Here is a 27014-nt window from a genome sequence, read left to right on the forward strand (position 1 = left end):
ATAGAATTATAGTTATTTGACTTTATGGAATGAGATTGAAATCTACCAATGGGCAGACAAAATGAGCAGACTGCCAAAATGTGGGTAACACTTTTTAATACATTTCATGAATGAGCTGTATTTAATTATCAATAAATGTATATTTTGTTATTTGTAAACATTTATAAACATGTGCATTTACAGGCATTGTAAGCATTACAGTTCATTAGCATTTATAACATTTTATAACTGTATAAAGCATTATGACAGGTTTGGTTCGAAGTGCATTATCATCTGCTTATTTTCACTACAAGACAACATTGTGCTATATGTTTTGAGAGGATGCCACAACCACAGGTCTGTCGAAGAAGAAAGAAAGGCATGGGACACACAAAGATCTTCATGCAAATTAATTTGGTCAATCTTAAAACAGATGAAGAGAATATTGATGTCCAGTGGGAGAATGGCACTGGTGACTGAGTAAACAGCTACCTCGCTCCTCTCTTTGGTTGGCTTGTTGAAACAGCATCTTCAACAGTCTTTCATGCCATTGGATACGCTCCTTCACACATTTCTCCTACAGAAAGACAAATCCACACATACATCATAAGGAACTCCTGAACAGTGCTCAACCTTGGACCCATGTAAGCTTGTCGTCTCCTAGGCACATGTATTCAACAAATTCAACACACTTCTCCAATTAATACACACATTCTGACAGGTTAGAGACCCAGCCCTAGGACCCACAGACCAAGCGAGTGTAGCGATAGCAGCAGGTTAACTAATCGGTTTTGGAACACTACGCATATCTCATTCATTCAATTGTTGCCTTGTTTCATGAAACGTTATAATCTGCCACACCAAATTAGGTTACAAATCAGTTAGACTATGTTTTTATGGAAATTGATGAATGAATGAATCAATAGTAATTTATTCACTTTGCAGATAATGTAGTTTTTCTATATGTGGATCAAAATGTGGTTATAGGCAAATCTGGTCAAATGGTGCTTTTAATCAAGACTGATGGATATTAAAGGTTTGTTTGATGCAGTTTAACAGCAAAGTTTCTAAAAAACTATGACTTAGGTTTAGCCTGTAGGTAAATTCTATCATAAAGCTGTCAAGTTTCCTAAATGTATGTTGTCAGGCAACCTTCAGTCCAGTCATCACCAGAGGGCAGTCAAACATTGACCTCATCCCGTCAGTAAATGATGCCTGGCTATTCTTCACCATCTTAAATAAGCATGCCCCACTCAAAAAATGTAGAACTAGGAATAGATATAGTCCTTGGTTCACTCCAGACCTGTCTGTCCTTGACCAGCACAAAAACATCCTGTGGCGTTCTGCATTAGCATGGAATAGCCCCCGTGATATGCAACTTTTCAGGGAAGTTAGGAACAAATATACACAGGCAGTTAGAAAAGCTAAGGCTAGCTTTTCAAACAGAAATTTGCATCCTGTAGTACTAACTCAAAAAAGTTCTGGGACACTGTAAAGTCCATGGAGAATAAGAGCACCTCCTCCCAGCTGCCCACTGTTCTGAGGCTAGGAAACACTGTTACCACCAATAAATCCCCTATAATTGAGAATTTCAATAAGCATTTCTCTACGGCTGGCCATGCTTTCCACCTGGCTAACCCTATCCCGGTCAACTGCCCGGCACCCTCCACAGAAACCCGCCAAAGCACCCACCATTTCACCTTCACCCAAATCCAGATAGCTGATGTTCTGAAAGAGCAGCAAAATCTGGACCCATACAAATCAGCCGGGCTAGACAATCTGGACCCTCTCTTTCTAAAATTATCTGCCGAAATTGTTGCAACCCCTATTACTAGCCTGTTCAACCTCTCTTTCGTATCATCTGAGATTCCCAAAGATTGGAAAGCTGCCGCAGTAATCCCCCTCTTCAAAGGGGGTGACACTCTAGACCCAAACTGCTACAGACCTATATCTATCCAAGCTAACCTGTTGGGGCTAGGGGGCAGTATTTTCACGGCTGGATAAAAAAACGTACCCGATTTAATCTGGTTACTAATCCTACCCAGTAACTAGAATATGCATATACTTATTATATATGGATAGAAAACACCCTAAAGTTTCTAAAACTGTTTGAATGGTGTCTGTGAGTATAACAGAACTCATTTGGCAGGCAAAACCCTGAGACATTTTCTGACAGGAAGTGGATACCTGATGTGTTGAATTACCTTTAAGCCTATGCCATTGAAACACACAGGGGCTGATTAACGTTTTGGCACTTCCTATTGCTTCCACTAGATGTCACCAGCCTTTACAAAGTGTTTTGAGTCTTCTACTATGAGATCTGACCGAACAAGAGCCTTGGAACGGTGATGGCCGATTAGACTCTGGCGCGCGAGGTCACGTTGGGTACCCTCGTTCCAATACGTTTTAAAAGAGAATGCATTCGTCCACCTTGAATATTATTCATGTTCTGGTTAAAAAAGGCACTAATGATTTATGCTATACAACGTTTGACATGTTTGAACGAACGTAAATATATTTTTTCCCCTCGTTCATGAAGTGAAGTCCGGCGGGCTTAGATCATGTGCTAACAACACGGAGCTTTTTGGACATAAATGATGAGCTTTTTTGAACAAAACTACATTCGTTATGGACCTGGGATTCCTGGAAGTGACATCTGATGAAGAGAATCAAAGGTAATGGATTATTTACATAGTATTTTCGATTTTAGATCTCTCCAACATGGCCGTTTGTCTGTATCGCAAAGTGTATTTTTCTGGGCGCAGTGCTCAGATTATTGCAAAGTGTGATTTCCCAGTAAGGTTATTTTTAAATCTGGCAAGTCGATTGCGTTCAAGAGATGTAAATCTATAATTCTTTAAATGACAATATAATATTTTACCAATGTTTTCTATTTTTAATTTTTTAATTTGTGGTGCTGACTTGACTGCCGGTTATTGAAGGGAAACGATTTCCTGAACATCAACGCCATAGTAAAACGCTGTTTTTGGATATAAATATGAACTTGATAGAACTAAAAATGCATGCATTGTCTAACATAATGTCCTAGGAGTGTCATCTGATGGAGATTGTCAAAGGTTAGTGCATCATTTTAGCTGGTTTTATGGTTTTGGTGACGCCTGTCTTTGAATTGACAAAACATTACACACAGCTATTGTCAATGTACTCTCCTAACATAATCTAACTTTATGCTTTCGCCGTAAAACCTTTTTGAAATCGGACAACGTGGTTAGATTAAGGAGATGTTTATCTTTCAAAGGGTGTAAGATAGTTGTATGTTTGAAAAATTTGAATTTTGACATTTATTTGGTTTCAAATTTGCCGCTCTTGAAATGCACCTGCTGTTGATAGGGTGCACCACGGGTGGCACGCTAGCGTCCCACATAGCCCCAAGAGGTTAACAAACAGATTACCGACCATTTCGAATCCCACCGTACCTTCTCCGCTGTCATGACGTTGCCCTCTGGGTTTTCTATGCACCATCCCCCGACCTCTATACTTCTGTCACAAGGCTGTGTGAAGGCGGTCGTAAATTCCAAAGGGAATGTCCTGCCTAACAAGCCACAGTTTTGAGACAGAGTGGGTTTCGTATAGAGAACAAAGGATTCTTCCACCTCACAGAACAGGGGAACCGAACGACATTTATGTTCTGGAGAAGGTATAAAAGATCGGTGAAGAATCCAGCTACGAACTGGTCCGCTTGGTACAATTTTATGAAACTCATAGAGACAATATTGCCATATTACCATACTAGGGTTTATATACTAGCCTCAGCGATGAGACTTACATCTTTTGGTTGTATAAAATGTTTTAATAAGGATAAAGTTATTTGGAATATGTTGAGATGCTATGTACTGATGTTAATGTGAGAGAATTGTATTTCTGTTCAAAGCTTAACTCAGTCATCGGCACGCCCCCAGGGACACAGACAGGACAAGGCGTCATGTGACAGCTTTTCTATGTTCAGTATAAAGTCCCCACACAGAGTTTCTTTCTTTAGACCAGCTTACCTCAGAAGAGAGAGCCAAGGTTTGACCATGCATTCCTCTACTGAACTTTAACCATACCACGTGGTTCAACTTTTTGATATTAATTACTAGTCTGCAGCTAGAAATTCGGTGTCGAAACCTCCATTCTATAACGACATTAATGAATGTCGCTTTGAAAGATCTATTCTAACCAAGAGAGAGAGAGAGAGAGAGAGAGAGAGAGAGAGAGAGAGAGAGAGAGAGAGAGAGAGAGAGAGAGAGAGAGAGAGAGAGAGAGAGAGAGAGAGAGAGAGAGAGAGAGAGAGAGAACTCTCCAACAGGACGAACCTTTCCCACAAAGATCACGACGACACACTGAGCGTAAATATATATATTGATTGCAATTGTATCCGAATGAGTGAGCGTTCATGTGCAAAGGAATAACATATCAATTGTTAATATTTATCAATTCTGTAGGGTCTTTTCTCAGCTGACCCCCACTACTCTTTTGTTTAACAAGCCGCCATGCCGGTTTAGCCCACTAGGGCACATTCCGCCACCATTTCTTTGTAATGATACCTACTGTTTTGTATGCTTTCTGTGAATTACTTAGTTTAGTAAATAAATGATTTTAAGACAATTGATGTATGGATGACTTAGTGAAGACTGGGTTTGTGCAGATAACAACAATTTACGACGTTTGGAATGAGACTGACGCGAGGTAATAATACATCATTAATCAGAAGATAATCGGTCAGATATTATGATATCTGGAAAGTTATATTAGGAAAATTATAACTTTGTAATCTGAATATTTTCCCAGGTGCCCCGACCTCCTAGTTAATTACAGTTACACGACTAATCAGTTAATCGCGTAATAATAATTACAGAGAGTTATTTGATAAACATGTCTTCAAGTTAACCTCTATAGGGTCGGCGGGACGAAATCGTCCCACCTACTCAACAGCCAGTTGAATCCCATGGCGCGTTATTCAAATACCTTAGAAATGCTATTACTTCAATTTCTCAAACATATGACTACTTTACACCATTTTAAAGACAAGACTCTCGTTAATCTAACCACACTGTCCGATTTCAAAAAGGCTTTACAACGAAAGAAAACATTAGATTATGTCAGCAGAGTACCCAGCCAGAAATAATCAGACACCCATTTTTCAAGCTACCATATAATGTCACATAAACCCAAACCACAGCTAAATGCAGCACTAACCTTTGATGATCTTCATCAGATGACACTCCTAGGACATTATGTTATGCAATTCATGCATGTTTTGTTCAATCAAGTTCATATTTATATCAAAAACCAGCTTTTTACATTAGCATGTGACGTTCAGAACTAGCATACCCCCCGCAAACTTCCGGTGAATTTACTAAATTACTCACGATAAACGTTCACAAAAAACATAACAATTATTTTAAGAATTATAGATACAGAACTCCTTTATGCACTCGCTATGTCCGATTTTAAAATAGCTTTTCGGTGAAAGCACATTTTGCAATATTCTAAGTAGATAGCCCGGCATCACAGGGCTAGCTATTTAGACACCCACCAAGTTTAGCCCTCACCAAAGTCAGATTTACTATAAGAAAAATGTTATTACCTTTGCTGTTCTTCGTCAGAATGCACTCCCAGGACTTCTACTTCAATAACAAATGTTGGTTTGGTTCAGAATAATCCATAGTTATGTTCAAATATCCTCTGTTTTGTTCGTGCGTTCAAGACACTATCCGAATGGTAAAGAAGGGTGACGCGCATGACGCATTTCGTGACAAAACATTTCTAAATATTCCATTACCGTACTTCGAACCATGTCAACCGCTGTTTAAAATCAATTTTTATGCCATTTTTCTCGTAAAAAAGCGATAATATTCCGACCGGGAAAGCGTGTTTAGGTTCAAAGAGAGAGAAAATAAAAACATGGGGTCGACTCGTGCACGCGCCTCCGTCCCATTGTCCTCTGATAGAGCACTTACCAAAAGCGCTAATGTTTTTCAGCCAGTGGCTGGAATTACATCATTCAGCTTTTTCCCGCCTTCTGAGAGCCTATGGGAGCCGTAGGAAGTGTCACGTTACAGCAAAGATCCTCAGTTTTCATTAAAGAGAGCCAAGAAGAATAAGAACTTGTCAGACAGGTCACTTCCTGTAAGGAATCATCTCAGGTTTTTGCCTGCCATATGAGTTCTGTTATACTCACAGACACCATTCAAACTGTTTTAGAAACTTTAGGGTGTTTTCTATCCAAAGCCAATAATGATATGCATATTCTAGTTTCTGGGCAGTAGTAATAACCAGATTAAATCGGGTACGTTTTTTATCCGGCCGTGCAAATACTGCCCCCTACCCCCAACAGGTTAATGATGACCAAAGACACGACAACGCTATGCAATCTGGTTTCAGAGCTGGTTATGGGTGCACCTCAGCCACGCTCAAGGTCCTAAACGACATCATAACCACCATCGATAAGAGACATTACTGTGCAGCCATATTCATCGACCTGGCCAAGGCTTTCGACCCTGTCAATCACCACATTCTTATTGGCAGACTCGACAGCCTTGGTTTCTCAAATTATGGTTTACCAACTACATCTCTGATAGAGTTCAGTGTGTCAAATCGGAGGGCCTGTTGTCCGGACCTCTGACAGTCTCTATGGGTGTCAGTCTCTACAGGGTTCAATTCTTGGGCCGACTCTCTTCTCTGTATACATCAATGATGTTGCTCTTGCTGCTGGTGATTCTCTGATCCACCTCTACGCAGACGACACCATTCTGTATACTTCTGGCCCCTCTTTGGACACTGTGTTATCTAGATGTTCCGCTAGCGGAACGCCTCACCAATATCCAATGGTAGAGCGTGGCGCGAATTACAAAACCTCAAAAATGCATAGCATAGATGAGCTGTCTGTCTAACCCCGCCTCCCTCCCACTGCCCACCCCGCAAAGTACAAAGTCGGGGGCATACTGCTCAACACACGTCTCTCTGTGTTTCGGTATTCCTCAGTTCAGAAGATGGTTTTCTAAACCGGGTTAATTGTGGCAAGTGTGTCATGGTGATATCCATCACTCAAAACTGTCTCACCTCTATGTGTGTGGCATACCTTTTAGTGATGGGGGGAAATCAATACAATTACATATCGCAATATTATTTTTGGCCGATATTACATTGCTATTTGACTCCAAGTATCGATTTGTAAAAAAAGTTATATATTTGTTGAAACCTGTTGGGGCTAGGGGGCAGTATTTTACATTTACATTTACATTTAAGTCATTTAGCAGACGCTCTTATCCAGAGCGACTTACAAATTGGGCGGCCGGATGAAAAACGTACCCAATTTAAACAGGTTACTACTCTGGCCCAGAAAATAGAATATGCATATTATTAGTAGATTTGGATAGAAAACGCTCTGAAGTTTCTAAAACTGTTTGAATGGTGTCTCTAAGTATAACAGAACTCATATGTCAGGAAAAAACCTGCGAAAAAATACAAGCAGGAAATGAACATTTTGTGGCTGTACTATTTTCAAGTCATTGCCAATAAAACACACAGTGACAAAGGATTCATTTTGCACTTCCTATGGCTTCCACTAGATGTCAACGATCTTTATAAAGTTGTTTGAAGCGTCTATGATGAACAGAGACCGGATGAGAAGGAAGGGAAGTTGATGTCCCTGGGATGTCGTCACTTCATTATTGCGCACACATGCGCGTTCATGTGAGGTGAGACCTTTTTCAAAACGTCTTTCAAGACACAGGAGAGGTCCGGCTGAAATATTACTGATGTTTCACGTTAAAAATGGCCCAAAAGATTGATGCTAAACAACATTTGACATGTTTGAACGAACGTAAATAGATTTTTTTTTTATACTTTTCGTCGTGACTTTGTCCTCCCGCGCCCTACATATTGAGTAGCCTACCGAACGCGCTAACAACACGGAACAGCATGGAGTTATTTGGACATAAATTATGAACTTCATCGAGAAAAAAAAAAAACATTTGTTGTGGATCTGAGATTCCTGGAAGTGCCTTCTGATGAAGATTATTAAAGGTAAGGGAATATTGCTAATGTTATTTATGATTTTAGATGATTCCAACATGGCAGCTACCTGTATTGCGTAGTGTATTTTTCTGACCAGAGTACTCAGATTATTGCAAAGTATGCTTTCCCAGTAAAGTTATTTTGAAATCTGTCAATTCTTTGAATAACAGTTTAATACTTTAACCACGTTTTATAATGAGTATTTTTTGTAAATTCACTGGCAGTTTTGGGGGAGACACATTTTCTCAACGACACGCGCCGATGTAAAATGCTGTTTTTGGATATAAATATGAACTTGATAGAACAAAAATGCATGTATTGTCTAACATAATGTCCTAGGAGTGTCATCTGATGAAGATTGTCAAAGGTTATTGCATAATTTTAGCTGGTTTTCTGCTTTTGGTGACGCCTGTCCTTGAATTGAAAATGGATGTGTGTACTTTTTTGGCTATGTACTCTCCTAACATAATCTAACTTTATGCTTTCGCCGTAAAGCCTCTTTGAAAATCAGACAATGTGGTTCGATTAAGGAGATGTTTATCTTTTAAATGGTGTAAAATAGTTGATTGTTTGAGGAATTGAAATTATTAGATTTTTGATGTTTTGAATTTCCCGCCATGCTAGCAATCCCGTCAGTGGGATTAGGTTACCCTCTATCCCCAAGAGGTTTTAACCTGTTTAGGATAGGGGGCAGTATTTTCACGGGCGGGATAAAAAACGTACCTGATTTAATCTGGTTATTACTCCTGCCCAGAAACTAGAATATGCATATAATTATTTGATTTGGATAGAAAACACCCTAAGGTTTCTAAAACAGTTTGAATGGTGTCTGTGAGTATAACAGAACTCATATGGCAGGCCAAAACCTGAGAAGATTCTATATGGGAAGTGCCCTGTCTGACCATTTCTTGGCCTTCTGTAGCCTCTTTATCGAAAATATAGGATCTCTGCTGTAACGTGACATTTTCTAAGGCTCCCATAGGCTCTCAGAAGGCACCAGAACGTGGAATGATAACTCTGCAGTCCCTGGGCGAAAAACAGTAGGGGTTTTGGAAAGTGGTCGTTCTGAGAACAATGACACTGGTGCGCACGTGCATGTGACGACTCCATTTTCTATTATCAGTGTTTGAACGGATACAATGTCTCCCGGTTGGAATATTATCGCTATTTTACAAGAAAAATCGCATAAAAATTGATTTTAAACAGCGTTTGACATGCTTCGAAGTACGGTAATGGAATATTTTTAATTTTTTTGTCACGATACACGCCGGCGCGTCACCCTTCGGATAGTGTCTTGAACGAAAGAACAAAACGCAGCTATTTGGATATAACTATGGATTATTTGGAACCAAACCAACATTGGGTGTTGAAGTAGAAGTCCTAGGAGTGCATTCTGACGAAGAACAGCAAAGGTAATCCAATTTTTCTTATAGTAAATCTGAGTTTGGTGAGTGCTAAACTTGGTGGGTGTCAAAATAGCTAGCCATGATGGCCGGGCTATCTACTCAGAATATTGCAAAATGTGCTTTCACCCGAAAAGCTATTTTAAAATCGGACACCGCGATTGCATAAAGGAGTTCTGCATCTATAATTCTTAAAATAATTGTTATGTTTTTTGTCAACGTTTATCGTGAGTAATTTAGTAAATTCACCGGAAGTTTTCGGTGGGTATGCTAGTTCTGAACAAAACATGCTAATGTAAAAAGTTGGTTTTTGATATAAATATGAACTTGATTGAACAAAACATGCATGAATTGTATAACATAATGTCCTAGGAGTGTCATCTGATGAAGATCATCAAAGGTTAGTGCTGCATTTAGCTGTGGTTTTGGTTTTTGTGACATTATATGCTAGCTTGAAAAATGGGTGTGTGATTATTTCTGGCTGGGTACTCTCCTGACATAATCTAATGTTTTGCTTTCGTTGTAAAGCCTTTTTGAAATCGGACAATGTGGTTAGATAAAGGAGAGTCTTGTCTTAACTAACCAGACGAGCTTCAATGCCATACAACTCTTCTTCCGTGGCCTCCAACTGCTCTAAAACGCAAGTAAAACTAAATGCATGCTATTCAATCGATCACTGCCTGCACCTGCTCAACCGTCCAGCATCACTACTCTGGACGGCTCTGACTTAGAATACGTGGACAACTACAAATACCTGTCTGGTTAGACTGTAAACTCTCCTTCCAGACTCACATTAAGCATCTCCAATCCTAAATTAAATCTAGAATTGGCTTCCTATATCGCAATCAAAGCATCCTTCACTCATGCTGCCAAACATACCCTCATAAAACTGACCATCCTACCGATCCTCGACTTCGGTTAAGTCATCTATAAAATAGCCTCCAACACTCTTCTCAACAAACTGGATGCAGTCTATCACAGTGCCATCCGTTTAGTCACCAAAGCCCCATACACTACCCACCATTGCGACCTGTATGCTCTTGTTGGTTGGCCCTGGCTTCATACTCGTCGCCAAACCCACTGGCTACAGGTTATCTACAAGTCTCTGCTAGGTAAAGCTTTGCCTTATCTCAGCTCACTGGTCACCATAGCAGCACCCACTCGTAGCACGCGCTCCAGCAGGTATATCTCACTGGTCACCCCCAAAGCCAATTCCTCCTTTGGTCGTCTTTCCTTCCAGTTCTCTGCTGCCAATGACTGGAACAAACTGAAAAAATCTCTGAAGCTGGAGACTAATATCTCTCTCACTAGCTTTAAGCACCAGCTGTCAGAGCAGCTCACAGATCACTGCACCTGTACATAGCCCATCTGTAAACAGCCCATCTATCTACCTACCTCATCCCCATACTGTATTTATTTATCTTGCTCCTTTGCACCCCAGTATCTCTACTTGCACATTGTTCTTCTCCACACTACCATTCCTATGTTTAATTGCTATATTCTAATTACTTCGCCACCATGGCCTATTTATTGCCTTAACTTACCTCATTTGCACTTTTTGTTTTCTTTTGTTCTACTGTATTATTGACTGTATGTTTTGTTTATTCCATGTGTAACTCTGTTGTTGTATGTGTCGAATTGCTATGCTTTATCTTGGCCAAGTCGCAGTTGCAAATGAGAACTTGTTCTCAACTAGCCTACCTGGTTAAATAAAGGTGAAATAAAATGTACAATTTTAAAAAAAAACTCCACAATGGATATTTGTGCATTATGAATACGGTGGCTTTGGAAAGTATTCAGACCCTTTAACTTTTTCCACATTTTGTTACGTTACAACCTTATTCTAAAATGTATTAAATCGTTGTTTCCCCTCCTCAGTCTACACAGAATACCCCATAATGACAAAGCAAACACAGGTTTTTAGAAATGTTTGCTAATTTATTAAAAATAAAAAACAGAAATATCACATTTACATACTGTAAGTATTCAAATCCTTTACTCAGTACTTTTTTGTTGAAGCACCTTTGGCAGCGATTACAGCATCGAGTCTTCTTGGCTATGACACTACAAACTTGGCACACCGGTATTTGGGGAGTTTCTCCCATTCTTCTCTTCAGATCCTCTCAAGTTCTGTCAGGTTGGATGGGGAGTATCTCTGCACAGCTAGTTTCAGGTCTCTCCAGAGATGTTCGATCGGGTTCAAGTCTGGGCTCTGGCTGGGCCACTTAAGAATATTGAGAGACTTGTCCCTGAATGTCTTTAGGTGCCTTATGGCAAACTCCAAGCGGGCTGTCACTTTCCTTTTACTGAGGAGTGGCTTCTGTCTGGCCACTCTACCTTAAAGGCCTGATTGGGGGAGTGATGGTTGTCCTTCTGGAAGGTACTCACATATCCATAGAGGACCTCCAGAGCTCTTTCAGAGTGACTATCGGGTTCTTGGTCACCTCCCTGACCAAGGCCCTTTTCCCCTGATTGCTTAGTTTGCCAGTACGGCCAGCTCTAGGAAGAGTCTTGGTGGTTCTAAACTTCTTCCATTTAATAATGATGGAGGACACTATGTTCTTGGGGTTTTAGATGTCTAGATTGCGCATTATGATGTTAATATTCCCACAAATCCAGCTTAGCAAATATGACACCCAACAGAAGAAGCATTAGGCCTAGTATAAAGACTAATAAGGATTTTAATTTGTCAAAGTTAGACACACCTTTAGGAAACATTTTTGAGCTTCAACTGCAAATGTTTTACATAAAATATTTTAAACCATATAATTAATTTAAACTCAAACAACACAGTGACAAGTTAAGGCACTTACAGTGAGGGAAAAAAGTATTTGATCCCCTGCTGATTTTGTACGTTTGCCCACTGACAAAGAAATGATCAGTCTATAATTTTAATGGTAGGTTTATTTGAACAGTGAGAGACAGAATAACAACAAAAACATCCAGAAAAACACATGTCAAAAATGTTAGAAATTGATTTGCATTTTAATGAGGGAAATAAGTATTTGCCCCCCTCTCAATCAGAAAGATTTCTGGCTCCCAGGTGTCTTTTATACAGGTAACAAGCTGAGATTAGGAGCACACTCTTAAAGGGAGTGCTCCTAATCTCAGCTTGTTACCTGTATAAAAGACACCTGTCCACAGAAGCAATCAATCAATCAGATTCCAAACTCTCCACAAAATCCCTCCTGAGATGTGGTGGCAACTACAAGAAACCTGGTAGCAACTACAAGAAACGTCTGACCTCTGTGATTGCCAACAAGGGTTTTGCCACCAAGTACTAAGTCATGTTTTGCAGAGTTGTCAAATACTTATTTCCCTCATTAAAATGCAAATCAATTTATAACATTTTTGACATGTGTTTTTCTGGATTTTGTTGTTGTTATTCTGTCTCTCACTGTTCAAATAAACCTACCATTAAAATTATAGACTGATAATTTCTTTGTCAGTGGGCAAACGTACAAAATCAGCAGGGAATCAAAGACTTTTTTCCCTCACTGTACCATCAACCAATAATTTACAGATTTTAAAAATAAAGGTATATGTTTTGTTCTTTGACGTATGCTTTAGGTACATTTTTGAAAGATCCCTTTTGTTTGTAACAGTTCTTCCCTCAGAGAGATATATGAGCAATTATCATAATGTACCAATGACATGCAGAACAGCAATCTCCAGTACAAGCTTAATCACTGGCACATTGGACATTACGTTTGAAAAGTTGAATAAATATATAAGGGACATAAAGACTACAAAGTTTTCAGTTTGTGTCTTCAGTTTATCACAACAAGATAGTAAACCTGAAAATATATTGTTGATCAAAGAGGTATAAAAAAAAAGTAATGACAAAAAGTAGAACAGAGAAGTTCCCAGATGTAAGTTGCCTGATGAATATCTCATACCACCATGAATATGACAGTACAATACTCACAGTTAATCACTTTATTCCGTATACCTATAGTATAATCATGACTTAAGTCAGTTTCTGCATATGATGCTACATGCTGATGCATTTGACAGCAATGACAAAACCCTTCCAGCCAGCCAAAAATTGGTCCCTATAGTTCAAGGTAAGAGTGTGGATATTGGTTACAGACTGTACTGTTTCAATATCCTAGTTCTTTTAACAGAATGTCAATAAATGGCTTTATTTTGCATTACGTAAATAAAAACTACATCAGTTAAGTGATTCATTCACTACCATGGATGAATGTCTTCTCTGAGCAGATCCACCATCCAGTTTTACCCCAAGGGAGCACTGAACAGCAATTTGACTGATGGCATCAAATCAAAACATTCATCCATAGTAGCATGGGCAATTCCTTCTAGGTTGGGCGATATTACAATTTTCATATTGTCAATTTTCCCCCATTAGGCTCCTGTCTAGCTGCCCTAATACGGACACTTGCATGCTTAGAAAAATAATTATTATATATGGACAACACTCGACACACCACTGTAGGAAACATCCAACATTAAAAACATATGGTTACAATAGATATGCTACTGTCTGGTTGAATCCAAATACCTTGGTGGTGAGTCAGAGACACTCTTCTGTCTGAAAATAAGTTAGACTTACACTAAGTGTACAAAACATTAAGAACACCTGCTCTTTCCATGACATAGACTGACCAGGTGAATCCAGGTGAAAGCTATAATCCCTTATTGATGTTAATCCACTTCAATCAGTGTAGATGAAGGTGAGGAGACAGGTTAAATAAGGATTTTTAAGCCTTGAGACAATTGAGACGTGAATTGTGTATGTGTGCCATTCGGAGGGTGAATGGGCAAAACACAACATTTAAGTGCCTTTGAACAGGGTATGGTAGTAGGTGCCATGCACACCGGTTTGTGTCAAGAACTGCAATGCTGCTGGGTTTTTCACGCTCAACAGCTTTCTGTGTGTATCAAGAATGGTCCACCACCCAAAGGACATCCAACCAACTTGACACAACTGTGGGAAGCATTGGAGTCAACATGGGCCAGCATCCCTATGGGATGCTTTCAGCACCTTGCTTTCGGCACCTATGCCCTGATGAATTGAGGCTTTTCGGAGGGAAAAACTCAATATTAGGAAGGTGTTCCTAATGTTTGGTATACTCTGTGTATATGTAGGCACTAGGCAGGTCTGTTCCTTCACTTCAAGGCCTCTTGCCAATCCCCTGCCATGCTCAGTCCAGATGTGCACGGTAGGCTAAATGCCTTCTAGGAAAGAACTAACGGCAAAACCAGCTGCTTTAGGTCTCCTCGTCCCATGGGCAGAGCTGTTTATGGGGGACGTAGTAGTCAAAGCGGTAGCCCTTGCTGCAGCTCCTGATGCCACACTTGTACGGATTGGCCCTTCCAGCCGCGCCCCGGCGGCTACGGCAGTATTTGAGCAGGCAGGGGAGCCACTCCAGACGTAGGTGATAGCTGCAGAAGCATGGCTGCCACAGGTCCAGAGTGGAGGGGCATCGCTGCAGACCAGAGACATCCACTGTCTGGGGCAGGGGCTCAAACTCAATGGTCTCTATTCCTGTAGAGACATTTTGACTTTCGATCAAAGAATGTCTGTTAAAATGCATGGCAATGAACTTCATGGCTGTGCAGATAAACATCCAAAAGCTTAGGCAACAAAATGTAAAACAAGCTAGGATCGATAGAATGAAGATGTTCCTTTAAACACCCAAACAACACTAACAGAGCATCTGAATGGAAGCCAAACTCACCTTTATCCAGCCAATGCTTGGTGTCAGCTGTCCGGGTATAAAACCCCTCATGGGCCTCCTTACACAGGTTGTGGATGAGTGTGTAGAGGTGCCCTGCATGACTCACGTTCACCGCCATGTCCATGTGGAGGTGTTCCACCCCACGCTTCTCCTCTGCCGTGCGGACCAAGTGGGGGTTCTTCTGTAGAATCCCATCACAGAACAGCTATATTTTAAAATGCGAGGAAGTTCAAAAAAGGACATGTATTGCTGGTAGAATAAATTGAGCAATAGAAGTAAGCTCCACTACTTTTGTGTGAGGATTAACAGTTTGGTGGTACACGTATAAGTCAGATAACATTGTGCAGTAACGAAAATTTAAATTGCCTACAATAACATTTTTACATTATGGGCGGGTGATGAAGATACTGTATTGAAAGTCCAGGACGAGGCTTATTCTGTGTCTGGGAAACCAGCCCTATAACATGTTATTATAACACAAAATGGGTCGTTCCACCAATCCAGTGCCTTTTGAGAAGTAAAAAAAAAAGTACAGAAGATAGCCCTATTTGGTAAAAGACCAAGTCCATATTATGGCAAGAACAGCTCAAATAAGCAAAGAGAAACAACAGTCCATCATTACTTTAACCTGTCTGGGCTAGGGGGCAGTATTTTCACGACCGGATAAAAAACGTACCCGATTTAAACTGGTTACTACTCTTGTCCAGAAATGAGAATATGCATATTATTAGTAGATTTGGATAAAAAAAACACTCTGAAGTTTCTAAAACAGTTTGAATGGTGTCTGTGAGTATAACAGAATTCATATGGCAGGCAAAAACCTGAGAAAATTCCAAGCAGGAAGTGGCCTGTCTGAGAATTTGTAGTTCTTCTTTTGATTCTCTATCGAAACTACAGTATCTGTGGGGTTACGTTGCACTTTCTAAGGCTTCCATTGGCTCTCTAAAGCCTTCAGAAAGCGGATTGAGGCGTCTTCTGTCTCTGGGCAGAGTATAGTAGCTCAATTTCTCAGTGGTCTGCCTGGTGACAAAGAGATTGGATATGCGCGTTCATGCGAGCACGCTGTTTTTTCTTTTCCTCTTTGAATGAATACACTATTGTCCGGTTGGAATATTATCGCTATTTTACGAGAAAAATACCATAAAAATGTATTTTAAACAGCGTTTGACATGCTTCTAAGTACGGTAATGGAACATTTAGAATTTTTTGGTCTTGAAATGCGCTCGCGCGTTACCCTTTGGATAGTGACCTGAACACACGAACAAAACGGAGGTATTTGGACATAACTATGGATTATTTGGAACAAAAACAACATTTCTTGTGGAAGTAACAGTCCTGGGAGTGCATTCTGACAAAGATCAGCAAAGGTAATACAATATTTATAATACTAATTCTAAGTTTAGTGTACCCCGAACTTGGCGGGTGTCAAAATAGCTAGCCTGTGATGGCCGGGCTATCTACTCAGAATATTGAAAAATGTGCTTTTGCCGAAAAGCTATTTTAAAATCTGACATAGCGATTGCATAAAGGAGTTCTGTATCTATAATTCTTAAAATAATTGTTATGTATTTTGTCAACGTTTATGATGAGTAATTTAGTAAATTCACCGGAAGTTTTTGGTGGGAATGTATCATACATCACACGCCAATGTAAAAAGCTGTTTTTGGATATAAATATGAACTTGATTGAACAAAACATACATGTATTGTATAACATAATGTCCTAGGAGTGTCATCTGATGAAGATCATCAAAGGTTAGTGCTTCATTTAGCTGTGTTTTGGGTTTTTGTGACATATATGCTTGCTTGGAAAATGGCTGTGTGATTATTTTGGTCTATGTACTGTCCTAACATAATCTAATGTTTTGCTTTCGCTGTAAAGCCTTTTTGAAATCGGACAATGTGGTTAGATTAACGAGAGTCTTATCTTTAAAATGGTGTAAAATAGTCATATGTTTGAAAAATAGAAATTATTGCATTTTTGAGGTTTTTGTATTTCGCGCCACGCTGTTCCACTGGCTGTTGAATAGAGTGGGACGGTCACATCCCACCTAGCCCATAGAGGTTAAGACATGAAGATCAGTCAATTCGGGAAATTTCAAGAACTTTGAATGTTTTTTCAAGTACAGTTGCAAAAACCATCAAGCGCTATGATGAAATTGGCTCTCATGAGGACTACCACAGGAATGGAAGATCCAGAGTTACCTCTACTGCAGAGGATAAGTTCATTAGAGTTACCAGCCTCAGAAATTGCAGCCCAAATGAATGCTTCACAGAATTCAAGTAACAGACACATCTCAACATCAAGTGTTCAGAGGAGACTGTGTGAATTAGGCCTTCATGGTCGAATTGCTGTAAAGAAAACACTACTAAAGGACACCAATAAGAAGAAGAGACTTGCTTGGGCCAAGAAACACTTGCAATGGACATTAGACCGGTGCAAATGTGTCCTTTGGACTGGAGTCCAAATTGGACATTTTTGGTTCCAACCACTGTGTCTTTGTGAGGTGTGGGTGAACAGTTGATCTCCGCATGTGTATTTCCCACCGTAAAGCATGGAGGAGGAGGTGTTATGGTGTGGGGGTGCTTAGCTGGTGACACTGTCTGTGATCTATTTTGAATTCAAGGCACACTTAACCAGCATAGCAACCACAGCATTCTGCAGTGATACGCCATCCCATCTGGTTTGGGCTTAGTGGAACTGTCAATTGTTTTGATCAGGACAATGACCCAACACACCTCCAGGCTGTGTAAGGGCTATTTTACCGAGAAGGAGAATGATGGATTGCTGCATCAGATGACCTGGCCTCCAATATATAAGATTGTTGTGTGCAACACGGATTGGCAATTAAATGAAACATTTAAATTGTTAAAACATTTCTAGCCTGTCTATCTATGGGTAAGAGGGTTGACATGTTACGCTCAACCCATTCAGTTTTCCAACACAAAACACCAGAAAATGGCCAAAAAGAATAGGACCAGCTCACCTGCTTTTAAACTATGATATGTTCAATGTAAAGAAAAAGGAATAGTTTCACCATATTGAAAAGACAGTTCGGTTTACGTAACAGGGTTGATCTTAATGAGGGAAAGGAAATGGGGGATACCTAGTCAGTTGTACAACTGAATGCCTTCAACTGAAATGTCTTCTGCATTTAACGCAACCCCTCTGAATCAGAGAGGTGCGGGGGGCTGCCTTCATCGACATCCACGTCTTTGGTGCCCAGGGAACAGTGGTTTAACTGCCTTGCTCAGGGGCAAAACGACGACAGATTTTTACCTTGTCAACTTGGGACAGACGTAAATGAATCACTAATCACATTAAATAAATAATAATCTTCAGAAATTACTTCCTCAAAGCAACATAATAACTAGGGCTTTACCATGATGGTGAAAACTTTAAATGTTGGGGTTAAGGCTTCCTAGAAGTCACAGTGAAATGCTGAATTTTGGCACTTCAGCAAGTCTTTATTGATATTAAGAAGAGATTTATTGATTATCCATGTTAAAGGGCACTTAATTTAATATAACAAGCTTTTATTAGCAATATTAGTGCAAAATGTATACTTAAAATATCAAAGGGATGCAAAAGGTACTCTTTCATGTAAAGACCCATCTCTTATAATAACACCATTGGTTCCATTCCTCCACATCCAAAACCTGTCCCTATGCCCTATATGGGAATGATCGCCCAGATTATGAGGGATGGTGGTGGTTTGTTACAGCAGCTCACCTGTCTGAGGCGAGCCATGAACTCAGTGGGGATGATCTCGTGATGATCGAGGCGCGAGACAAAGCACAGCACCTGGTATTGGTTCTGGCCTCGTTCTGGCTCCCCCAGGATCAGAGCTCGGACGATCCTCACATCCTGAAAAAAAGAGAGGGGAGAGAAATATGAAATACAAACAGGATATAAATTCACATATTAGTAATACAATATACACTGAGTGTACAAAACATTAAGAAGACCTTCCTAATACTGAGTTGCACCCCCCCCATTTTGCCTTCAGAACAGACTCAATTCATCAGGGCATGGACTCTACTAGGTGTCGAAAGAAACTACATACATACTGCATGGCATAATGGAACCTTCGTGTAAAAGTGCTGCCAAAACTCCACTATGCGTTTGGCATAAGGATCATCCATAAATAAGTAACTACTATATCAAGTGTCATGTCCTGTTATGAGGGCTGACCTGGCCTGACCTGACCTTCACTGGAAACATGAGACCTGAATCCAACCCTATACCCACATCTGTCACAATGCTACACTGACTTCGTTTTGGCTATCCCAACATCGACTATGTTTACATGCACACAATACTATGATTATTGTGAATACTCATATTAATATAATACTAAGATTAAACACGTTTACATGAATTGCAAGAAGAACGTTTAACCTTATAATGCAGTTAACATGGACATATCTGATAATCAGCCTACAGTGCCTTCAGAAAGTATTCACAACCCTTTACTTTGTCCACATTTGTTGTGTTACAAAGTAGAATTAAAATGGATGCGATGGTCATTTTTGGTCAAATTTCTACACAAAATAGTCTTTAATGTCAAAGAGGGAGAAAAACCATTTGTAAAAAATGTTTTAATAAAATGCTAATGTGTCGTGATTAGATAAGTATTCAAGCCCTGAGTAAATACATGATAGAATCACCTTTGGCAGCAATTACAGTTGTGAGTCTTTCTGGGTAAGTCTCTAATAGCTTTGCACCCCTGGATTGAACAATATTTGTGCATTATTACTTTTAAAATTATTCAAGTTGGTTGTTTATCATTGCTAGACAGCCATTTCCAAGTCTTGCCATCGATTTTTAAGTCAAAACTGTAACTAGGCCACTCAAGAGCATTCAATGTCATCTTGGTAAGTAACTCCAGTGTATATTTGGCCTTGCGTTTTAGGTTATTCTCCTCCTGAAAGGTTAATTTACTCTTTCAGTGTCTGTTGGAAAGTAGACTGAAGAAGGTTTTCCTCTAAGATTTTGCCTGTGCTTAGCTCTATTCTATTTATTTTTCTCATAAAAAGAATCCCATAGTCCTTGCTGATGACAAGCATACCCATAACATGATGCAGCCACCACCATGCTTGAAAAGGTAAGAGTGATTGTCAGTGATATTTGTATTGGATTTGCCCCAAACATAATGCTTTGTATTCAGGACATAAAGTACATTTCTTTGCCAATTCTTTTGCAGTTTTACTTTAGTACCTTATTGCCAACATAATGCATGTTTGGGAATATTTTTTATTCTGTACAGGTTTCCTCCTTTTCACTCTGTCAATAATGTTAGTATTGTGGAGTAAGGAAAATGTTGTTGATCCATCCTCAGTTTTCTCCTATGACAGCCATTAAACTCTGTAATGGTTTTAAAGTCACCATTGGCCTCATGGTGAAATCACTGATCAGTTTCCTTCCTCTCCGGCAACTGAGTTTGGATGGACGCCTCTTTCTTTGTAGAGACTGGGTTTATATTCAATGCCTGCTTTAACATGTATTTTTATCAAGCTACCAATAGGTGCCATTCTTTGCGAGCCATTGGAAATAAATAAAAAATGAAATTCACTACGCGACCGAGGGACCTTACAGATAATTGTATGTGTGGGGTACAGAGATGATGTAGTAATTCAAAAATCATGCTAACCCTCAGAAAACTGAACTCATGAATGTTCTTGCAACGTTCCATTAAACGTGTCTATAACATTAGCACTATTATTGCACACAATGTGAATCCATGCAACTTACTATGTGACTTGTTAAGCAAATTTTTACTCCCGAACTTATTTAGGCTTGAATATTTATTGACATTTCAGCTTTTCATTTTTTATTAATTTGTAAAAAAATGAATTACACTTTGACAGCCTGAATTTAAAATATATAAAATGTTGTATTTTTGGTCACTGGCCTACACATGATACCCCATTTCATGTGTAGGCCAGTGACCCAAAAAATAAATTTAATATATTTTAAATTCAGGCAGTGACACAACAAAAATGTGGAAAAAATAAAGGGGTGTGAACACTTTCTGAAGGCACTGTACCTAATAAGACTTCAAAAAATGCTGAAAATCGGCAATCAAAATAATCCTTGTATCACAGTGATCACATTATGTTTGGGAAGCTTATTTGATTCTGAGTTCAGACATATACAGTTTGTATGTGAAAACTATTTCTAAGCTAGATAGTCTAGTATCATTTCCGAACCCACTTCACTCGCACCAAAGAGGGAGGCTAGTGAAAGCACATGTGCAAATCAAATACACTGCATTAACTCTGATTAAGGTGTTACATTTTCTAATAATTCAAAAGATAGTAACAACAAAAAAACTGGTGTTTCAATTCGTTGATGGTTACTCCGCTTATGACCTTACCATAATTAGGATTATGCCAAACTCAGAGTATTGTCATAATCAGTTGAATATATTAATATAATATTTAATAATTATTGTGCATGTAAACATACTCATTCTTAAAACTCCCAGTAGAACACAAAGCCAGGTAAACATCCCAGTCGGCTAAGTAGACAAAGGAAGACAAGGCTATCTGAACAAGTCCTTTCCTTCTCTTCATTTACCCATCCCATTGGGTTGATCTCCCTCTGAGTAAAACAAGTACCATGATTCAAACACTCTGGTCCTCAAGTTGGAGATGTCGATAATGAGGTCAGGGAAACTGTGGAGTGGTTGAGGTAAAAAAAGACAAGAAGAAGAAGGAGGATGGGGGACTCTTGTTTCCCCCACTGTGACGGTAGAACATCCAGAGGAGCAGATGGATGGCGTATACAGAGTGGGGGAGGGGATGGGAGCATTCCTGGAGGGGCCTGTGTACAACTCCATTCAAGGCAGGTTTCTTATGGTGGAACTCCAGGCCACCTACAGGACTCTACACAGTCTACGCAACGGACCCGCAATGGATCTGCTGGAGGTTAGTTTGCATATGTACTTTTGTGAGGCTGAATTTTTGGAATGCAACGCAAATGGAGCACCGTAGCTCTGTTTGCAGAGACCGTGAAATCACTGTGGTGGGCCCTTAACCTCTCAATGGGCAACAAGTGATTGTCTAACGACTAGCATGATCACTAGAGTCCAAGGATAGCTAAAGTGAGACATGGTCTGGGGATTGACCTGACAAGATAGGAGGGATTCACACCAACAGAGGATACAGAAACAAAGCTATTTAAATAGGGATTAGGCCGCACATTGACAATATCCCCACAGTCTGTGAACAAAGCATCAAATGTCTTTAAATAAATCTCTGAACAAAGTACCCTATAACATAACTTGATTAAAATGCTTACTGAACACAGCAACACTGATAAAATCATCAAGAACAAAAAAAACAATGTAAAATGTTACTTTCTCAAAGGATTGTATTTTACCAATAACTGCACTGAAGCTGTAAAAAGCCTGTACAAAACTTAAATCCGACCTAACAAGCTTCCATGGGACAGCTAATAGCTGGAGGTGAGGGTGCGGAGATGAATGTGTAGTTGGCTCATCATGCATACAATCTGATATAACCTGCATGGGTTTGCTGCTGCCCTGGTTCTTCATGGGGGCTGGGTTGGCATGGTAAATACCTCTCACTGACAGACAGAAGAAACGCACCACAGAGCCTCCGATGACAGGTCAAACTGCAGCTCCCATAGGGATGAAGTGAGAGGTGACTCGTTTCCTTCATCTTATCCCCATGCCATCACAACCTGGGACCAAACAAATGACAGATGGCTTGGGAATCGCACCAATGGTTGAATTGAGATAAATTCAACAGGAGATGTGTGTATGGTGGTGTATGGGGGAGATTAACATTTCTCCACTAGGGTTGAGGCAGAGGGATATTTTCCTGTTTTAAAAACGAAGGTTTCTTAAGGTCATGCTGTAATAGCGTTCAATGTATGAAGTGGGTGTAACTTGTGGGCCACATGATCACCATTACAGTCGTATGCAACGGTCTACAATCCTGGGTACCTTTAACATCACTCCAGCTTGGCAGGGCTCTCACAAATGGATACAGATTGTTCCTTGTCTGGTGAAAAATGAAATATGGCTTGAAATGTCATGGTATTGACATTAAGGTCTGAAAGGCAAGAGTATTATGTGGTTGCCTAAAAAGTTGATTCATCTGTTCACATACAGAGGGAGGGGGAGGAATAGGGGAGGAACCAGAAACAAACAACAAAGCTGCCAAAAAGACTTGAAAAAGAATACCAAAATGCATCTGGAATTTTCAGCCATTGATGCTGGATTCTCTGAATATTGCACAGCCCATTTACTTCTTAAACAATAATGATGTTATTCTCCAGTTAGACTATGTTCCCTTTCTGCTCCCCCACTACACACCATAGGAAGACAAATATTCCCTTAATTTTTTCATTGCACCTTTTCAACAGGTTCCTCTACAAGATGAGATGTCTCGCCTGGCTGTACAGTAACTCCACTCTGGCAGCTGGCCTTCAGACCAATTCCAACTTTCCATAAATCTGCGTAATGCTGACAGGAGTAGATTGGAAGCACATGCATGGAGTGAGGGAAAGTTGCTGTCCAAATTGACTTGATCCAGACAGAAGAAAATATGTCCTGTTCCCCTGCCTGTTAACTGTAACCAGATAAGCCCACTGGGACTTCAGGAAAGTTTTCCAACAGGAGTAAAACAGGCCTAATCACTGTAAGTCTGAGTGGAGTCAATGGGGGACAATAGTTGTAAGATTCCTTGATTGCTCTACAAGTCAATAAGACTTTGAATGTTTCTGTAATGTCAGGATATCCTGGGTCATTGTAAGGAGTTCATTAGCCAGGGCAATATCAAATGCCTGCTCAATCAGGGGTAGTTCACCACAAATCCTCATTATTAACAAACACTTGTATTGATTGTAATAATGGACAATCCAAAAAGGTAAATAGGCGTATGTTCACAGACAATAACAAATACGATATAATTCCAAAAGTCGGTCCAAGAGGACTATTTGTCTTTGGTATTTCATCCCTTACAAAAAAGATTGCTGTAAAAGGGCAGTAATTTCAGTCGGCTGTGGTACTTTGGAAGCAGTAATTGCAGAATAACTGCAGTGTACTGCAGATGAACTGCAGTTATACTGCATTCTAACTTCAGTAAAAAAAAAAAGATTTTGGACACAGTATTTGCAGCATACTGCACTTATACTGCACTCTGACTGCAATCCTTTTTCGTAAGGGTTGTGAAAATAATTGTCTGTTTGGCAACACAGCAGCATATAGTTAAATAGATATACAGTGGGTCTATAGATAATGGATAGGCCTTTATAATACAATGTCCAGGATATCTATATAATAGACAGCCTAATGGTGTGTATGTGTGTATATATATTGGTAGTAACATAATGCAGCATATTAGAGTTTTTAAAAACTGTTGTAAATATTTACATTGAAGAATATTGACTTAACTCACCCGTTTGAAATCAAATACCACAGTAATATGAGTACCATCTCCTTGCTTGAACTCGACTGTAATGTCATCATTCTCACTGTTGGCGTCCAAAATCTCCTCCCCAATTAGTCCATCACTTAAACGCACTCGTACTTTTAGTTCTGAACAAATCCCAAGCGATACAAGAGTTACCACTAGCAGAGAAATCCGAACTGGTGGCGATATCTCCCTTGCATACATTCTGAAACTCATGGAAGAACTTTTAACTATTAAAAATCTGTCTACTACCCTCGTTGTAAATCATCTTGAAATCGGTCGCAAATATTTCCAAATCAACGAAAAGTCCCGAAAAGTCTGCATGAAGTCCAATCTATGATCCACAGATTTAATTCAGTATTGTGAAATCTCTGCAAATGTTGGTGGGCTACCATCCCGCATTGATCGTTGTGTCGCCCGAGTACGTTCTATATTCTGATACATTGTAGCGTTTCTGGCGTCTGTGAATATAACGTTTTTGCGCACAATCATTAGGCTACTGTAACATTTGCGCTCTTCGTTCAGACGACTTTAACCAGACTTATATTGTGGCAGCCTTCATGAAAAATTGGAAGTCCTCATTTGAGTTTACTATCCCGTCACTTCCTCTGACGAACCAGTGCGACGAACCTACTGCACTGTAGGCCTATTGTGAACAATTGCGGGCTCGCAAACCTAAAGAAATATCACTCCCCAAACAATACTTCCCAAGAGGCGCCAATGACATCTGTTGCAGAATAAATTAACTCATGTCCCATTGATTCAATAGTTTGCGCAATAATACACTTAAATGCATCAATGTGCCCAATTGTTATCCTACGTGCCCAATTGTTATCCTACGCCTAGGGAAAGTAAATATTGAGCTTGACCAAACTTTTCTAGGACATACAGATAGATCCCATGCCAAGCAAGGGATACGTCAACTTCTAATCCCCCCCCAAAAAAAAACAACATGAGATTGATTGGGTAATACATGTCTTCTAATAAGTGTTATTAAACAGGTTTAACAGCAACTTAATGTAAACTGTGGGACCTCAGGAGGTCGGGGGCAGCAGTGGTGCATGGGTAAAATCACTGGGGAAGCCAAGCTATAATCTGATCTATAACCTGTTAGTTCAACAAACAGTTAGATGACTTACAACATGGTCAAGCAAGTTAATGTTTATAAAATGTGCGGACTACTAACCAACTATTGAAGTCGCAAAGAAAACAGGAACTGTCTCGACTCTTCCAGCACCATTTCAACATAATCAAATCACCTACAGTATGCTTAGTCTAATACAGTTACAACTAAAAGACACCAAAAATGATTTAGTCAATCAATCTAAACTAAATATGATGTGGCTGTCCATGGTTCTAATTTATCTGTGTGTGTGTGCGTTCATGCAAGTAGAAAACATGTTGACTCACCCTTCTTAAAGAAATGCCAATGTCATCCTCCTCTCTTTCATGTTGACAAAACGAGGATCTATGACTCTGTCATACAGTGCAGGCTTTGATGTTGTTGTTGTCTCAGGCTACCTGGATAAAATGCTTGCTCCCTAGAATTTATGAATTGAAGGTTGGATCAGAATTGCCTAGAATTTATGAATTTATGGTTGGATCAGAATTGCTATTATAATAATTGGCCAGTACAGAGAAATAAGTAAAACCACAAGTCCAAATCCCTATCTCCAGCCATGGCTACTTTAGAAAAGGGCCAATTTTAGCTAGCTAGCCACTGGAGGACAACACAACTAGATGTAACAATTAAAAATTTTTTCTGACAATAATGTTTGTTTTTTGATGTGATGTGATTGGTGTGAAGCCAAAACCAAACTGGCTTCTCTTGACACTTTTTTTGGTGTGTGTCACGTCCTGGCCAGTATAAAGGTTAATTAGTATTGTAGTTTGGTCAGGACGTGGCAGAGGGTATTTGTTTTATGTGGTTCGGGGTGGTGTTTTGGAAAATAGGGTGTTTGATTTAGTATTTCCGGGTTTTGGTTTATGTTTAGGTATTTCTATGTTTAGTCTAGTGTGTCTGGTTCTATGTTGAGTTAATTGGGGTGGACTTCCAATTGAAGGCAGCTGTTTGGTGTTGCCTTTGATTGGAAGTCCTATATTAGTTGCGTGTGTTTGTCTTGTATTTTGTGGGTGATTGTTCTGTGTTTAGCCTAGTGCCTTACCAGACTGTCAGTTTGTCAATCGTTCGTGGTTTTTTTTTGTTATTTTTGTACGTTCGTTTTTTGGAAGTTAATAAACAAGATGAGCATACACATACCTGCTGCGTATTGGTCTACCTTTTCCGACGATGATTTCGTTATATCGTCAGAAGATGAAGAAATCCCTGACAGTGTGCCAGGACCATTCACAGTTGAGCTTGCTCAGTTTAGCTCAACACTCATTGGCTATTATATTTATATATTTTTTGATCAAGGGAGTCCAAATGCTCGCTGGCTTCCCTTGCATTCAATGCTATG

The 27014-nt window shown here is 39.7% G+C and overlaps 1 protein-coding gene across 3 annotated transcripts; it reads right to left on the minus strand.

The window, feature by feature from the left end:
* Positions 1-85: 85 nt before the first annotated feature.
* On the minus strand, positions 86-25188 carry oafb (OAF homolog b (Drosophila)). Of its 3 annotated transcripts, none has more exons than XM_045693467.1 (4): positions 24541-25188; positions 18842-18976; positions 15110-15314; positions 86-556 (listed from the first exon to the last, which is right to left on the minus strand). In XM_045693467.1, exons 1-4 carry the CDS (start codon positions 24769-24771, stop codon positions 522-524), a joined length of 606 nt encoding a protein of 201 aa, XP_045549423.1. In that variant the 5' UTR covers positions 24772-25188; the 3' UTR covers positions 86-521. The 3 variants fall into 3 exon arrangements, with proteins under 3 accessions (XP_045549423.1, XP_013992513.1, XP_013992511.1); XM_014137038.2 differs by lacking the exon at positions 86-556 and adding an exon at positions 13329-14916 and having other exon boundaries at positions 15110-15290; positions 24541-25185; XM_014137036.2 differs by lacking the exon at positions 86-556 and adding an exon at positions 13329-14916 and having other exon boundaries at positions 24541-25185.
* Positions 25189-27014: the final 1826 nt, after the last annotated feature.

Source organism: Salmo salar, chromosome ssa13, assembly GCF_905237065.1.
Source record: "Salmo salar chromosome ssa13, Ssal_v3.1, whole genome shotgun sequence".
NCBI lineage: Eukaryota > Metazoa > Chordata > Actinopteri > Salmoniformes > Salmonidae > Salmo > Salmo salar.